General features: G+C 45.5%; 1 protein-coding gene across 1 annotated transcript in view; it reads left to right on the top strand.

The window, feature by feature from the left end:
* The first annotated feature begins 1,480 nt into the window (after positions 1-1,480).
* Positions 1,481-16,418, top strand: part of LOC104388117 — a 35,277-nt gene continuing 20,339 nt past the window's right edge. The window contains exons 1-4 of the mRNA XM_009996940.1: positions 1,481-1,529; positions 7,227-7,386; positions 9,051-9,142; positions 10,150-10,382. Of these exons, the coding sequence (XP_009995242.1) occupies positions 1,481-1,529; positions 7,227-7,386; positions 9,051-9,142; positions 10,150-10,382 (534 nt within the window). The remainder of the gene's footprint in view (positions 1,530-7,226; positions 7,387-9,050; positions 9,143-10,149; positions 10,383-16,418) is intronic.

The raw sequence follows: 16,418 nt of genomic DNA, 5'->3' as shown, positions 1-16,418 counted from the left end.
TGAGACAGGAGAAGGAGCATGGGGACAGGGTCAATACCAGCTGGTTAAATGTCTTTTGAGCTCACATTCCTGTTTTCTCTTGTGTTGAGGAACAGTGTGACTTTTGTTGTTTCTGGTTTTAGCTTTTATGGTGGGTTAAAAGAAATAATCAGAGGGAGTCTTTCCCCTGAAGGGCTGTTTTTTGGGGGATGAGTTGGGTTGTGATTTGTTTGCCCGGCTGCCAGTGAGACTCTGAGATGCTGGGGTTTCCCTGTGGTGGAGTCATTTCAGGATCAGCCGTGTGGTCCAGGTGATGACCCTGCCCTTAGTCCCCTGCTCTCCTGCAATTGTCACCTATTTGTCTTATTAAGACTATGCCAGATTCCCCGTAAGTACCCAAGAAGAACCCATCTCCCTGAGCCAAAAGCACATTGCTCCTGTGGGATAGGCTCAGCCAGAGGGTAGAAGTCCCCTTCTCTAGGAAGTGCTGGCATGGTGGGGGGTGACAGAGGGCCCATCCCTGCTCCCCACGTGATGGAGGGATCCCTAGTTCACCTTTCTGTCTGGTGTTCCAGCTGGGGCTGTCGGAACCAAACACTCCTTCAGCATCCAGCTCTGTGCACTGATTTTGCCAGCAGTGCCTGAAGGGACAAATTCATCTTTGCCTTCTCCTTGGCCCTGTTTCTAAAAGCTGTCCTTGTTCAGAAACAAAGATCAGGGAAACCAAAAACAGGCGTGAAAGCAGAGGCTGGAAGAAATGTTTCTTCAAGAGCCCATTGAACAACAGTGAGCTCTCATTGCATTTGAAGGCTTATAGATCACAGGATCACAGAACGGTTTGAGTTGGAAGGGACCTTAAAGATCATCCAGTTCCAACAAGCCCTAGATATATCTCAAAGTTATATTTCCAAAAATGCTACAAGAATACACACCAAAGCCATGCAGCCCTGCTCCAGGAAGGGTGTTAACTCCTATCATCTAGCTCTCACTGCTGGCTTCATCTCCAGATGGTGAAGAGCTTTGCAAAGAGGACAGACTGTTATTCCCATTTTCAGAAGAGGAAAACAGAGTCAACAGAAAAGAAACAACTTGCCCGAAGTCACCTCCAAAGCTCATGGTGGGTGGGTTAGATGACATACTAAAGCTCTTAGCCCGTTTACCAAATATTTGTGTGAAATTTTAATTCCCAATCCAAACATAATTTGGATTGCTTTCCACAGGGACTGCAGGTCTAATGCAGTTTGTTGTTTACTAAATCATAAGATGGAATAATCTTAGCTATGTCCTTTTTGTCTTACTTGTTTTGATTAATAGCAATCCTCTGAGCATTGGGACTTACTGTGTTTACTTTTCTTTTAGGCTTTTGTCCTGTTCATTCATTTATTTTCCATTTATACTTTCCTGTTCTATTCTGGGGCCATTGAAATGTCTTCTGTTTCATTTTAGGAGTTGACAAATGGACTTTCCAATGTCCACCAACTGGCCATAGCCAATGACTGCCATGTCCTTGTACTGTCTGTCCAGCAGAGGGGCTGCCAAGAGCCCTGCAGGTAAGACCTGCTGCCTCCAGCCTCTGCTCCTCCTGTGCCCAGTCCTGGGCTCTCTCCTCACTCTTTGAAGGTACATTGAGTCAGTCCTTTGCTGGAGAAGCCCAGGGTGAATGCCCCAGAGGTGAAAGATTCCCTTCTGGTTATGGGTTTGTCCATATCTCCTCATTACTGTCAGTTTGTTTTATCTGCATGAGGAGCAGACGGCCAGCCAACCTCAGGGCCATCACATGCTCTTTAATTACTTTTTTTTTTTTAATTCCTCACCAGCCTTTTCTTCTCCAACTCTGCTGCAGGCCAGCTTAGGCTTTTGGATACCTTGGATGATCCCAGTGGTTCCTCCTGACACTTCCTCCAGCCAGGGCTTTCCTGGGACCTTTTCTGGGGATGCAGGAGCACTGTATGACACAACCTTTTCCAGCCAATGCAGAAACCTGGCCTCTGAGCTGGACCCCAGAGCAGTGGGTGCTCTGAGGTCTGGCTGCGTGGGGCAGTGAGTGACCTTGCAGCTATGGATCACTTGCAGATAATCTGGGGTTCAAAGTCCTGGGGCTCTTTTGGCCTCATACCTGATGGTTTAGTGGGGACATGTCTGTGCTATGTAACCAGAAGGTTATGAAATTGCTGATTCTCTCGTTGAAAGTTATCTTTTTTTTTTTTTTTTCCTCTTTTCATGCCAGATGCTGTTGGATCTCACCCACTTCCTGTACTCTGGGTGGGGTCAGGAGTGGGTGCCCAGGGCCATCCTCCCTGCGCAGCCTCTCCCCAGGGCTGGGGCTCAGCCCAGGTGATTACTGATGGAGAAACCCATCCCCTTAACAGACACCTGAGCACCAACGTGCTGCTCTGCAGAGGCAGCAAACCCACAGCAGCATCCTCTGAGGCTGGGGGACAAGAAGCAACATGCATAATCCTGCAGGTAAACTCCCTGTGTGGGGTGGGGAGCTCCAGGAGAGATGGTGTGACAGGAGGGGATGGTGTGTGACCTCCCAGTCCTAGGTCGCTTGCTGCCCAGCAGAGATGGGACCTACACACTCTGTGCCTTGGCAGAAAGGAGCAGAGAGGGTTTATTGGGGAGAGGAATTTGAGGCTGAGCAGGGGAGGTGGGTCTGAAGGAACCTGCAGTCAGAGGGGTGGATGCTCCCAGCAGTAAGGGATGGGCAGGGAGGTGGACGCTCGGTGTCAAGAGAGCTTTAGCTGTGACTAATTTCTGGTGGCTTGGGGTGCTTGTTTTTATAATGTTTTTCCTGCAGCTTTACCATTGCCTCGGTGCTTTCTGTAGTATCCATGTGTGCCTGGGTAGCACCCACAGCCAGGTACTTGCTGCCTTTTTTGCCTGTTTCCTGAAATCACCAGCTGAGTGTGGGAACGCCGGCTGTTCTCAATGGGGAGACTTTGTTCTCTCACAGCCCGATCTAAAGCCCATTGAAGCTGTCAAAGGACTCCTCTTGACTGCCCTGGGCTTTGGAGCTGACTGTCAGTGGGTACTGATGGTTCCTGCTGCGTGCATCATCATTTGTTGTGTATGGAAATAAACGTATGCTTTGCATATGATCTGCCAGGGGCCCCAGAGCCCCCTCGATGCAAGCACAGGATTGCAGGGAGTATCCAGCCCTCCTTTCCAGCAGCAGAGCCTGAAGAAAACGTGTCAGCTGGCACATTTTCCTCACCTTCCCCTGAAGTTCAGGCAGAGTTTAGCACCCTGGTTCCTGCACAAGCTGCAGCTTCTCCACCTCAGCTGCTTTCTGCACCTCTTCCTCCTCATAGTCCAATTCCACTCCTAAGCCACTGTGTCTCCCCATGCCATCACTGCTGCCATCACAGGCTCTGGCACTACTGATGCTGAGGTTAAACATCAGCTAAACTCTGTTCAGGACCCCCTGCGATATTTACGGGGCAGGCAGTTGGGTTTGGCCTGTGCAACAGACTGCAGCTCCTGCTTCTTCAGGAATCGGGCATTTTTGGTTCATACGAGTCAGGAATCAGGATTGCAGGTGGAGGCAAAGTCATATGTGGGGAACATTAGTGTCCCCTGAGCAGGCAGGCTGGGCAGCACCACAGAGGGACGTGCTGCTCCAGAAGTGAAATTAAACTCTGTAGCTTGGACTTAGATGGCACGTTTTGGGTGGGAGGAGCTTAGCAAGGAAAGTGGAGGACACTATAATGTTTGCAGGAGGCTGCTCAGGAGAAGGCACGGAGACAAGCACACAAGAAGCTGCAGTCTGTTGCCCAGCCTATTTGGAAAACAGGCTGACTCTGCTCTCAGCATCTACTGAGGAAGATGCTGGGAACCATCCTACTGGCAACTGTGGTCCATTTTAAGAACTGCCACCTTCTCTTTTTTTAGGAAGCTACTGGAGGCTTAAAGCAGCCCTTTCCTGCTTGAACTCCTCTGCTTTGTACCTGGAAGCATTTTCTTCCTCTGAATGAGCTCTTTTTAATTTCCTCCCCCCCTGTGCATGAAAGATCTGATGCACCATTAGATGGGAAGGGGTAGGAGTTGCCTGTGCATAGAGTGAGATATGAGGAGGGAACTAGGCAATCTAGTTTGGTGCTTAATATAGTACAGCAGCTTTGCTAGGGTTGGGTATAAAACTATGCACTTTTCCTGGAGTAGCATTAAAGAAAAAAAGTAGTTACATAAATTTTCTCTCACCTTAGTGCTCAGAGCCTGGAGCTCAGCCTGGCCCAGCCTGGCAGCAAGCCCTGAGCTCTGCTCTGACTTGCCGGGTGCTTGCATAAATGAAGGCAATTCTGACCTCTGCTGCTGGCCCGAAGCATCATCAGGCTGTAAAAAAAATAACAAATATGCAGAACTTCCTGAAAAGATTGTATAATCTTAGCTACTGAGTGATCTTGGCATGCCTGGTGTGCTCCTGCTCCCCGGCAGAGCTTTCGGCGCCTGTGGTTGGTGTTACAACACAGGTTACAAAACGGCTGGAGGGAAATCTTGTGTTCCTCGTCTTCAGTGACAGGGGATCCTTGTCTGTTACGCATCCAGAAGCTTAACATGATGATTACTGAAGTCTGACATGGATAATATAGATGGTTTTCCCCCTCTAAATTAACAAAAAGCCTCTGAGTGCTTGTCAGGGAGCAGGAGCCTGGAGATGCTCACTCGTGGGGTGGGGAAAAAGCTGTGAAAAGAAAAGGTGTCTTCACACAGTGTATAGTTGGGCTGAGGTCAAGAAATTAACACATGGTCTGGGAAGGGAGGTGGTTATTCCTGCACTTAAAATTAATTATAAACTGCTGAAATAGATAGAAGTTGCCCATGATGGTGAGAGAGCAGCAGGAGATGTAAAGCTGGGGCTGCAGAAGCTGCCTTCCTTGTACATCAGGCTGGGCCTGATGTCTTGTCCAGGATGGCAATTCCCATGGAAAATACATATTTTATGTTCCTTGTCTACTTTTACATGTTTTTTGTAATTTTGAAAATGAAAATTGGTGAAGTTGTCTCAAGAAACAACAGAATGGTCATCTTAGTAGCTACAGAAAGCTGAGATGCTGTTCTGAGAAGCTGATATTTGGGGAGATTTAGACCTTCCCCTGTTCCCAAAGACAAGAGATTATTAATATGGTGCCACTTGGTACCAGGTAGAGTGGTCCCCAGCAACTGCAAGCTGTGGTAGGGTCATCTGGTGTATCTCCCTTCCCCTTGGTGCATGGAGGAGTTGTAGAAAGAGACACTGAGAGTGGCCATGTCCACAGTGAGGATACAGCTATTCTCCCTTCCTGCATTGAGGACAGGTAGTTGCTCAGTGTATCCTTCTCAGATTTATCCCTTGAAATGCTCAGGCAGAAAAGACACTTAAAAAACAAGCACCATCCTGTCATGCGACCACTTAGCTAGAAGCTGACACCAGACCACCACTCAAGCTTGGTTGGGACACCCATAAGACACAGTGTTTGGGGAATAAATCCAAGGGGTGTTTTAAGTAGATAGGAAATAAATGCAGAACAGAGAAGCCAGAGGCACATAGGTGTCTGGTCCTTTAATGATCTTCTGATCAAAAGCTATTCCTAAACTACAGCTTTGTGTTTGTCTTCATAGTCTCTCAGCAAGTGGGCTAGATGAGGTGATGCTCTGACGTCCTCAAGGGCTTCATACCAGAGCTCTGCCAGAAGGCTGTGGTGTGGCTGGATGCATTCTATAGTGTCCCAGACCCCACCAGAACCCCATTTTGGGATGGGGACATGGTCCCTGCAGCAACAGTATTTCCACGTGGACAGGGCTTTGCCCCACAGCTGCCGGGCTTGTCCGGGCCAATCTTCCAGAGGAAACACATCCCTTTTCACTCGCTTCACTTAGTTGTCTGCAGCTTTTCTGTCATAGGGAATAAATTCCTGCCAGGGGCAATCTACTCCACCCCAGTTATACTCCAGCCTGCTTGCCCTGGGTCTCTGAAATCTGGGCTCACTGGTGCTTTCATAACCCAGCACATGCCCTTACACCTGAGGAGTGGGGGAGATTTCTGAACCATGTCTCTTTCTCTGTGGGGCCATCACTCACCAGGGCCCATCATTGTGTTGCTTCCACATGGTGATATGGGATTTTTGGGGTCTCAGGGCAAGTACAGTGCCATGGGCAATATTGCTTTTGCCCCCAAGACAGCCTGTTTTAATCCTAGAGATATTTCTGCAGACTTTGATGTGCTGACATGTTGTTGTGTGTGCATAACTGTTTCTCTCTCCACCTGAATCATCAGCTTTTGGCAGGGTCTGGCTTGTGAAGAGCTGCAGGGAGACTTACCATGCTGTGCCAATGGGTTCAAGCATAGTTAGGTTTTTTTGACCTGAGAAGCTGAGGGTTCAGGATGGTGCATCACCACCACAAGCTGTTGTGGGAAGTTAAAGGCAGAAGAAGGGTTAGGAGGTTGGATTCCTGCCAGGTTGGTTGCGACATCAACCTGCTTAAAAATTGTTAGTTGAAGAGCATCTTTGATTTTATGCCATCAGGGATTTGGCACAATGATTTTTTTACTTGAGTATTTGTCAGCTGGGCTGCATTAGGACAGGTGTACTTGTATTGTAGAAACGAGCACCATGGGCTGCTCTGCAGACTATGCACAGCAGCCCCTGTGGCACGGACACGTGTCGAGGCACTTATGCACCCTGTTGGCACAGAGGCAGCAGAGATCCTCCTTCTGACAAAGGCAGTGGTGCCTGCATGTCCTGGCCTGGAGGATCTGCCTGGGTTTGCAAGAGTGGTTTGAGAAGCACCCTGCCTTCTCCAAGGAAAAATCTGCTTAGAGGAGTGGGGTTTATATGCAGCTGTTTGGTGTTTGATGTTTGTCTCAGAGCTTCAAAAGTGAAAAAATCGTATTTTTTAAGTAATAAAATGGTTTGGGTTGGAAGGAACCTTAAAGATCCTCTTGTTCCAACCCCCCTGCTGTAAGCAGAGACACCTCCCACAAGACCAGGTTGTTCCAAGCCCAACCTGGCCTTGAACACTTCCTCTCAGAAATGGATCAACTGCGAGGGGAAAAAAACCAAAAAGTACATGAAAGAAAAATGAATTAGAAATATAATATTTTTCCAGTTTGAAAAGATTACCATGATTTTTTTTGTAGCCCTTGAAAAATCTGTATTTTATATGGAGAAAAAAAAACCCCACACTATTTTTTGGGGTCTAAATTTCTCTTCTGCTGATTTGAGCAGTTACAGAATCACTGGTCTTCCTTTTATTTTCCATTTCAGAAACCCCAGCTGGACTCATTGCTGAGAACCTTCTCAAAGCCAAAGAAATAGCCCTCAATGACTCTTGTGTTCCTGAACAGCTCAAGAATTACTTACAAAAAGCTCTTGATGTTGCTCTTGGACTAGACCCTTACCTGGATGCAATGGCAACTTCAAAGAGGTAGGGATACTCCTTTGCAGCCTTGTGCTTTTTTCCTGTGATTGTATGAATGTGTTCTTAGATTTTCTGCTCAGAACACCCCATAAACACAGAGGACAGTGGAAGAATGGGGATGAGAGGTAACCGCACCCAAAGATATCACAAAATGGGCATGAACATGTGCGTTTGTGTGCACCTTGAGGAGACGAGGTGAGAACATAGAGTCCTAACTTGAAATTTTGGAAGATATTCTGCCAGTCAGCTCTTGACTAAGGCAATGCTTGTGTTGGACCATATCCTGGGCGAAACTGTGAGACAGCTGCCACACTGTGCCCTCTGAAAGGCTCTGAGAATGAGCCCCTGCATCAGATTGTGCTGGGATAAATAAAGAATGAAGAAAACCTGCACCTCTGGATCCACCCTCTAATAACAGCCTTTATATGCAGCTTTTATCTCCAAGAGCTCTACAAACATTAATTAATCTGCTAACTAAATTACTCTAGTAACTAAACTAATTAATTAAACTAATTTAAGGTATCATTAATTCAGAAGTCCAACTGATACCCTCATTATTCTTTTTTGAGCTCCAGCGTATTACCCAGCCATGTGGGGTCTGCTAAACCATTCCCATTTATCAGTGTGCATTTTGATGTGTGGAAAAAGCCAGTTCTGTCTCAAAGTGACAATGTGTAAACTGTTCCAGGCTGTGGATTACGGGAACACTTCTCGATGGTTCTGTTGCTGAAATAATAGCTGAGAGTTGTTTGACTTGCGCTTGCCGTACGATAATAGCTATACATTATCTTATTAAAGTTGTTAAAGCATTTGTGAGGGGCACAAAAGAGGTTACACAAAATGTTCTACTCTTTAAGTCTTGGATTATCTGTGTGTAGCTGACACGGGTTATGAATTTTTTCTCATTTTATTGAGGAGTGTGTGGGTGTGTGGGGGGGATTCTGGGGAAGGGGAAAAAAAAAAGCTGAAAAGGCTTGAAATACTGGCCCACAGAAGTGTCACCAGCCATTGCTGGTGGTTGTTTACTTCAGATGGGGTCATCTATTTTGTCTAGAGGTTGTGGACTTCTTCCAGTTGTTTGTTCCCTTCTCTTCATAGTAGGTATCATCTCACTTCATCCGGGGTCCTTGTCACAGGCCTGGTTTCTGTGAACTAGCACCTGGAGATATCCTCCTTTTCCCAGCAGGTTGGGAGGAAAAACATTTTTTCCTGTCTTGCAAAAAAAAAGTCATAAAAAATTAGCTTTTGCATCTTTTATCCCATTCTGCAGTGAAACCTCTTCTGGTTGGAAAAGTAAAAAAAAAACAAACCAAAATCTGGCCAAGGTAATTGGAACTATTTATTCCAAACCAGCACGTAGATAAGACACCTGTCTGGAACCAGCTAGAAATGGGGAAGATTTGGGGTTGAACAGTGGGGAACACTTTCTTTCAGCATCACAACCCCTTCTTCCCTAACCCCTGTGGCTGGAGCAGCACCAAGACAGTCCTACTGCCAAGGTAGGTCCTCTGAGGCTTGTATTTTGGGGAGACTTTTCATTATTCTGGGCTGATTTCTCATGCTCATGAACAGACATTTTCTAAGAGTTCCCTCTTGGTTGCTGTTTTTTTAGGCAGGATACTCAGGATTTCTGCTGTTACCATCATGTTGAAATTTCTGTCTTTTCCCAGAAAACCTTCACCTGACCACAGCTCAGGGGATGCTGGTGGAACTGAAACCAGAGTTAGCCCGCAGGAACATCACACCTCTGGCTCTTTGAATGGTAAGTTCATCAACCAAGAAGATAAAATCACACCTGACTGGTTTGAAGGCTATCACTGAAGTTCATCCTCTGTTCCATCTTGTGGGGGGATAGTCTGACTGGTATGGAAGTGCTCAGGAAATGTGGAAAATTCCTTAAAAAAAAAAAGACAGGAACTTCCTGTAGGCTTTGATCTTTTTGTGTGTGTGAATTTTCTCTGTCTCTCACCTCCCACGCCCTTGTTCACATGCACATGCTCCTGAGTGCTTTAATTCAGACTTCCAGCCCCCTCCCCTAGTGAGCAGCAAGGAAATCATCATCCTCTCTGGAAGGGGAAGGAAGGGAAAAATCATGTTGGTTTTAGTTTGGTGGTGTCGGATAGAGGTTTATGTTCTTTTGTGGTGCAGGTGGCCTGTGGCCAAGCATTGCACCTTTCCAAGTAGCAACACCCAGGCTTGTATCCCAGTATAGTCTATTACACTAAATCTATTCCCAGATTCATTCTTCCCAGATGTTCCCATCTTTTGAGTAATATATCATCACAGTGAAGTACTCTTATAATGTATTGCACTAATACATTGTTCGAAGGACACCAGTGATGATAAATTTCTTAAATGATGGTGCTGTCTAGGGATAATGACTCTAAGAGCAAATGCAAGGTAATGTAGTGATTTTTTTTAACCAGGTTCCAGAAAGAATATGGAGACCTCTTAAAGCCATTTTCATATGGGGGGAATGTTAAAATATGCAATATTTCAAGCACTATTTAACAAGCACTTGAACAATAGCAGCATTGATGATAAAGGTTCTACATTTAAAACCAGTCCCTTTATTCTGTTGTCCTTTAGCTGCATTTTAGATGATTTTTTTTGGTCAGATTCTGTTGTTAAACCCTTATTTGAAGGTGGTTTAGGATCAGTTTTTTATTTTAATGATCACTGAAAAGGTACGTGTAATTTTCATTGTGAACAGGGAACAGTCTTTCCTATGGTTTTTATTTTGAAATTTTAATTATTTTCTTTCAACAGGCCGAATTTTTAAGATGTTTATGCATATGATCAGAGCCAGGAAGATTTTATTAATTGGCAAGCTTAAAGGTTACAGCATCCTTGCTATTGCAGAAGAATTACCAGATGATGGCAAAATCTTGGCATGCGCAGAAGCGCCGTATCTCGGAGTGAACAGCCAAGAAGCATTTGATTATTCTTCAGATGGTAAAAAGATAAGCATGAGACTGGGACCTACAGCAGACACTTTGGAGGTAACATCAGTTGGAAGGGGAGTTTCAGGCAGGTCCTTGTTTCTGCCCACAAGATGCTAGATGGTGACCTTGCATATATATGACCATGCTCTTGCACTGGAGTTATTTCTTATTCATGATGATGTATGATGGGATGGCTCTGTCACACCAGATAATTTTTTTCTTCTCAACTAAAATACTGTACCTTTTGATCAGAGGGATTACAAAGTCTAAAAGCAGGTCGATAAGCTTCAGTGGCAGAATTTGACATAGGTGGGCTTTGTCTCAGAGTCTCTTAATTCCAAACATAACAGGCTGAAAGAGTGTATCTGTCCCTGCTGGGGGTGTCCTGGGAAGGACAGCTTGCACCCAGTGTTCACAAGAATTGCAAAAGTCCTGCAGAAGTTTGTAAGTGATCCCCAGGCTGTCACTGTTTTCTCCAGCTGGCAACCCTGCAGGCCATTAGACCCCAAGTTTCTCATTTCCAGAGCAGTGCAATAAGCTTCAGTGTGCAAAACCATTAGTTGGGTTTGTTTCATTCTGACTAGTGACTTTGTCCCAAGAAATAGAAAACCTTATGACTGCCAGCAGCTAGAGGAGTTTCACATTTAATTCCAGTTTATGCAACTCCAGGACATGGAGGGCCAGCACGCTAACAGGTGCTGTCCATGCCAGATTCATTAAACATGTAGCCTTTTTATTGTTAATGATCAATTTGATCTGGTTCTGTTTTCAATCTGGATGTGTCAGTGTGAGCTGGATTGTAATTGTATTTGCATTAACAGGTCCCATATTTGTTTCTAAAATGAAATGGCCAGGAGATTTCTGACCTCTGACTGTTATGACCTCTAAGTTTGCCAAGAAAGAAACAAAGAGCTTTACCAAGTATATGAATAAATGAAATGTTACAGATCACCTGCAATGTGCAGCATTTAAAATCCCAGCTCCCCACAGTGAGTGTGAAATTAATTGAATTGCTGTTGCTCTCTAGTGCCCATTCTGTGCAACTGACTTACTGTGACTGAATTAAAATATCCAGAGGCAGGCAGAGTACATGCTGTGTAGAGATGAAAGAAGGGAGCAAAGACATGAAAATTAAATCCTTAAAACAGGACATTGCAGTTGATTTTATATCCTCCAATTGCAAAGCGAAGGCACATCCTGACCCCAGTTCTGCAGGTGCTCAGGGCTTCAAAGAAGCTCTTGGATCCCAGAAAGATCCCAGTGCTGAGGACACCTCATGGTGCAGGATTTCTGCACTGGGCTCTGAAATTTCATTGCTCAACCTGGCAGATATTTAGTACATGGGAGTAATTGTCCTACAGGTCAGAATGACTGTAAAAAATGAAGCAACGCATTTGGTGGCCTCTCTGGTGCCTTTGCAGTTTGGGCTCATTGAGGTTTGCCCAGCTGGAGTGGGGCAGCCATGTGGGCACACTCCTGGATGGATGGCAGAGGCTCAGGCTGTGAACAGCACGCTGCCTTTTCCCTCCCAGAGAAGACCAGTTTAGCCTGAATACCTGTCGCTTCCTCCACTGCCATTTGGCCATGCCAAAAGGCAGGACAAGACAGTCACAGGCAGGAGATAGGCTGAGGATGGCCCAGCTCAGCTTCATGGAACAGGTGGAGAGCAACCATATTTTTGTCCCCCATCCTTTGCAGGGAGGCTGGGAGAGCAGAGCTGATTAACCATTGTTGGGAAGTGTGGTGAGATTTAGGAGAACCAGAACAAGCTCTGGCAAGGATTATCTTTGCTGTCTGTGGTGTCTGCAGCCCTGGGTTTCATTCTTGTCCCTCTAGAGAAGTTAGAGGGCAGAGGTGGTCACCCACCACATGCTTTTTGGATGTGTCTGCTGCAGCTTTCTTACCATAGTGACTATGGCTGAATTTTCCTTCCAAGCTGAGTGTAAAAGGGCAGGATTTCTGCCCATCCGCTGCTCCTCCCCTTTTTGCAGCTGTGCAAGCCCCTGGGAACAAAAGATTTGCCTTGCTGCACAAAAAAAACCCCACAAAAATGTCATATGATATATAAATAACACTGCCTGGCAAGGAAGTCCTCTTCTGCTGCATGGAACTATGGTGTGGAAAATCCAAACTGCCAGAAGGTATGAGATGGACTCTCACTTCTGGTGTAAAATTAGTCCACCCAAGAGTTCCTCTTGCCTTGGGCATGAGGCTATCATCCACATACTGCAGGACTTGTCCAGTGCTGTGTCCACATGTGCTGCTGATGCCTTTTAGAAAGAAATCTGCCAGATGTTGCAAGAGTTGCCACAAGGATGTGACACGTCTGTGCCTGTGCACCTCGGACAGCAGGAGCTTTGTGGCACCCATGTAGCTTTGGTTCTTCCACCTAGACCCACAGCCCATCAGAGCTGTGTGAGAGCAGAGAGCAGTGAGCAGTGCAGAGGCAGCTCATCATTCCATAGCAGCACCATGACTGGGCTTTCTGAAGCCTCTTGTGCTCCTTTGCATTATCACACTTGCCCTGTCTCTTGTCCCAGCTCAGAGCCAGCTGCAAAACACCTGTGATTTTGATCTGTCAAAGGATTCTAAATACCAGACAGGAACTGCAGAGCTCAGGTGTACAATGGGGTGCTTTTGGTACCTGAGGGCATGATAGGAAAAATCCACCTTTCCCACATGTGAGGGATGGCAGGGCCAAGCTAGATCAGATCCCCACCAAAGCATGTTCCATGATCACATACACCATGGCACAAGCCTCTGTGCCCACTGACCTCAGGAATTTTAATCCAATATTTAGAAATAAGGGCAGTGGGGAAGATTTTCCTTGGGCTCAGTCTCTGGTACAGGTGCTTTCACTGGGAATTAGCTACTTCTCCAACGTGTGCTGGGCCAGTGTTTCAAAACCTTTCCCAACAAAGTCCTTCAGTCTAAACTCTTGTCACGCTGTTCCTGGATAATTTCCCTTGCCAGGCCTGATCCTACACAAAGAGCTTCCTTTAGCTCCCAGTGGACTTCTGGTGGAACAATGTTTGCAGGAGTCCGGAGGGAATGCAAACTACCAGGAAATGAATTTCCCTTCCAGGAGTTTTTTGATCCTTCCATTTCAAAAGTCGAAACAGCAACACACAAAATAACACCGTGTTTGCAGCAGATTCTGCTGATTGCAGGGCATTGTGCAAGCATGTCAGGGGTTTCTTTTTTCTTTTTTTCCCTCCTTTTACCAGACAGAAAGGGTGAAGAGGTTGAGCTGCAGATCTCATTTCTCCTGTTTTGCTGCTTGTGAAGTCTGCCAACAGAATCCACCTTGACAAAGTCAAGGACTCTGCGTTTAATGTTGAACTGAGTGAATAAATTATGCATGAAATTGTGTCGGAGTCTCTAGTGTGCAGAATTGCTCCTTTTGATATGAAAGGTTAATTCAGAAAGGAGTCCAAAATAGCTGGAAATTGTGGGGATAAGTGGATAGTATTCACTGTTGTGAGCAGTTATTACTAGAAATTGCATTCCCTCTCTAGCTTCCCTAGAGATTTAGCTTTGCTGGTGAATATAAACTGTACTCAATAGACTAGCATTTAGGAGTAACAAGAGTGTATGTCCACATGCAGTAAAATATTCTAATGGTGTTTTAAAAGGAAGCTGCACTTTTTCTTGTATTCTGTGGACCCAAAGGATGGATTGCTATTACATTTAGGTCAAGAACAAGGCATAGGGAAGGTAATAAGTTTTGAGTACATCTTTATTACAAAGATGCTGACTGTATGATCTGTATCAAAGGAACTGGACAGTCATTTTTTTTCTGATTGAGTTTGTATGTGCCTTATGAGAGAGTGTTGTCTCTGATCAGGACTCCAATCAGGTTTTCTCTGAGCTTTGACAGAAGATTCATTCATGTTTTCATTTGGGATGTCCTCTCCCTGATTTTTGCTGTATCCCTCAGCAGCTCTGCTGTGCCCTTTCTTGTTCTTGATTTTGGTGCATCTTCTCCATGTGATCCTGTGCTAAAAGTTTGTGGTTTTTTTTTAAATTTTTGAATCCAAAAGGAAGTTAATGACTCACTGTAAGCAAAACCATTAATTTTAGCCAAGTTTGCTCTGAATTAAGACACTTCTTGCTGCCATCTGTTACCATCTATGATGCCTCTGTAGCAAGGAGCAGGGATTGCACTGTAAACATACAGGATGATATTTTGCAGACAGATTATTTCCTTCTGGATCTCAGCTTTCCTCACAGTTGGAGGCATTTGGGCTCTACCCATCTTCAGCAAAAGACAAAGGCATCTCCAGCGTGGTGTGAGGTCCCAGGCAGGGCCTGGCCTAGTCTGTCTTGGTTCAACAGTGGGTGCTGGCACTGAGGAAATCCTCTTCAGTGTGGTAGCCTGGCCACCATGACTGCCTGTCTGAGTGACCTGTGCTCTGCTGGCCAAGAAAGTTCCAGGAAACAGAGCACTTTCCCATTCCTCTTATCCTCTTGTGTAGAGGCTGCTCTAGAGGCAAAGCTGGTTCAGGGAATGTTGTGGACTCCTCTTTTAGGCCTAGAGTGGTTTCCAGCTAACTGCTGTGGAAACAAGAAGCTCAAATGGTGGCTGAGTCCCAGTACAAACTCCAAGGCAGTGATTCAGGCATTTCCATACAGGTGTCTAGCCCTAAGTATCTAGAAGAAATGAAAGGTGGCCAAGTGACCTTCATGGCTGGACTTTCAGGACTTGATGGTGGAAAAGAAGTGCCTTCTAAGCAGTGGCCTTGGACACCCTGGCAGTGCAAGGGCAAGATAAGCATGTGCTGGGTACAGCCAACACAGACACCCTCCTGGGATGAAAGCTGGGAAGTTAAAAGGTGGTTAATATGTATCAGAAGACAGATAAGGAGATAAGCTGTCAGCAGGTAGGCAGTACAATCAGAGGGCTGAAATGAGAAGTCCAGCTAATATCCAAAGATCTACACAACTCCATATGGACCTAATGAAGTCAATGCATTAAAGTGAGATTCTTTTTCATTAGGGAGCCATACTAGGGAGCAGTAGTAACATATGTTCAGAGATGGCCACATCTGCTTCTGAATGTCTGCCCCCCACCTCCTCCATCCGGGAAGGTTACAAGTCGGAAAGGAGTGATAAGTCATGATAATTGCTCGGATTTGGCTTTGGCTCTTCTCTCTGGGGAATGAGACCTCTAATCTCTCTCTCTGATGGACTCCTCCTCCTAGCTTTCATTCTCTGACCCTTCCTGAAGTATCTGCATAGGACAGACTGGCAGAGTGGCAACCTGATATCAGATATTCTTCCACAGTAGCAAAAATGTTCCAGCTGTTTTCCCCCAGTATTGTTCAAGAGGGAACCAGGGCAAAATTTTCTAAATGGTCATGAAATGAAAAGATGAATCCCAGGAAACCAGATGTCCCCAGATTCTGCTAGGTTTATTATAAAACAGAATATATTTGGCCTTAAGGTCTCCTTTTGTTGTAGTACAGTATCAAAAGGTGTCCTAAAATGTGGGCTCATTAATGCTTTTGGCAGAGTTTCTGTGCTATCAAGCATCTGCAATTGAGTGTGAGTATCCAGGCTTTCAGGCAGGCTTAATTTCTTAACCACTAACAAGCTCACAAGGACACTAGTTTGCACAATAGAGTAATTCAGAGTTCCAGTGTTCATCTTCCTGCTAGTTCTTCATCTGAATGACACACTCCCTACTCCTGAAATCTCTGTTTGGGAGCCATCAACCTCCTTCCCAAAAGCAAATTAGTTTTTTCACATTCTGTTGCCATTTGTTATTGATGCTTCCCCTGGTACATCTCAGGGGATTGCTCATCACTCATTGTGCACAATGTCTCCAAACACAAAAGGGAAATCTGGACGCAAGAAGTACTGTTAAAAGATGTGGTAGAAACAGTGAGTTCTGGAAAACATAATTGTTTCTCTTTTCACTCAAAATGCCAAGACTTGAAAGCATTTTGCTTGCCGAGATAGGTGGATGAGCCGTTGTTTCATTGCAATGCACACAGATGCAGTTAAACAGTCCCAGATGGAATCTGAAATATTCCATCGCAGCCTCTTGGGCAGCGAGTGCATTAACTGCCACAGGAGAAGGCTGTAAAG

Source organism: Chaetura pelagica, unplaced genomic scaffold (genome assembly GCF_000747805.2).
Source record: "Chaetura pelagica isolate M959 unplaced genomic scaffold, ChaPel_1.0 scaffold24, whole genome shotgun sequence".
NCBI lineage: Eukaryota > Metazoa > Chordata > Aves > Apodiformes > Apodidae > Chaetura > Chaetura pelagica.
This window is presented reverse-complemented; position numbering and strand designations above follow the sequence as displayed.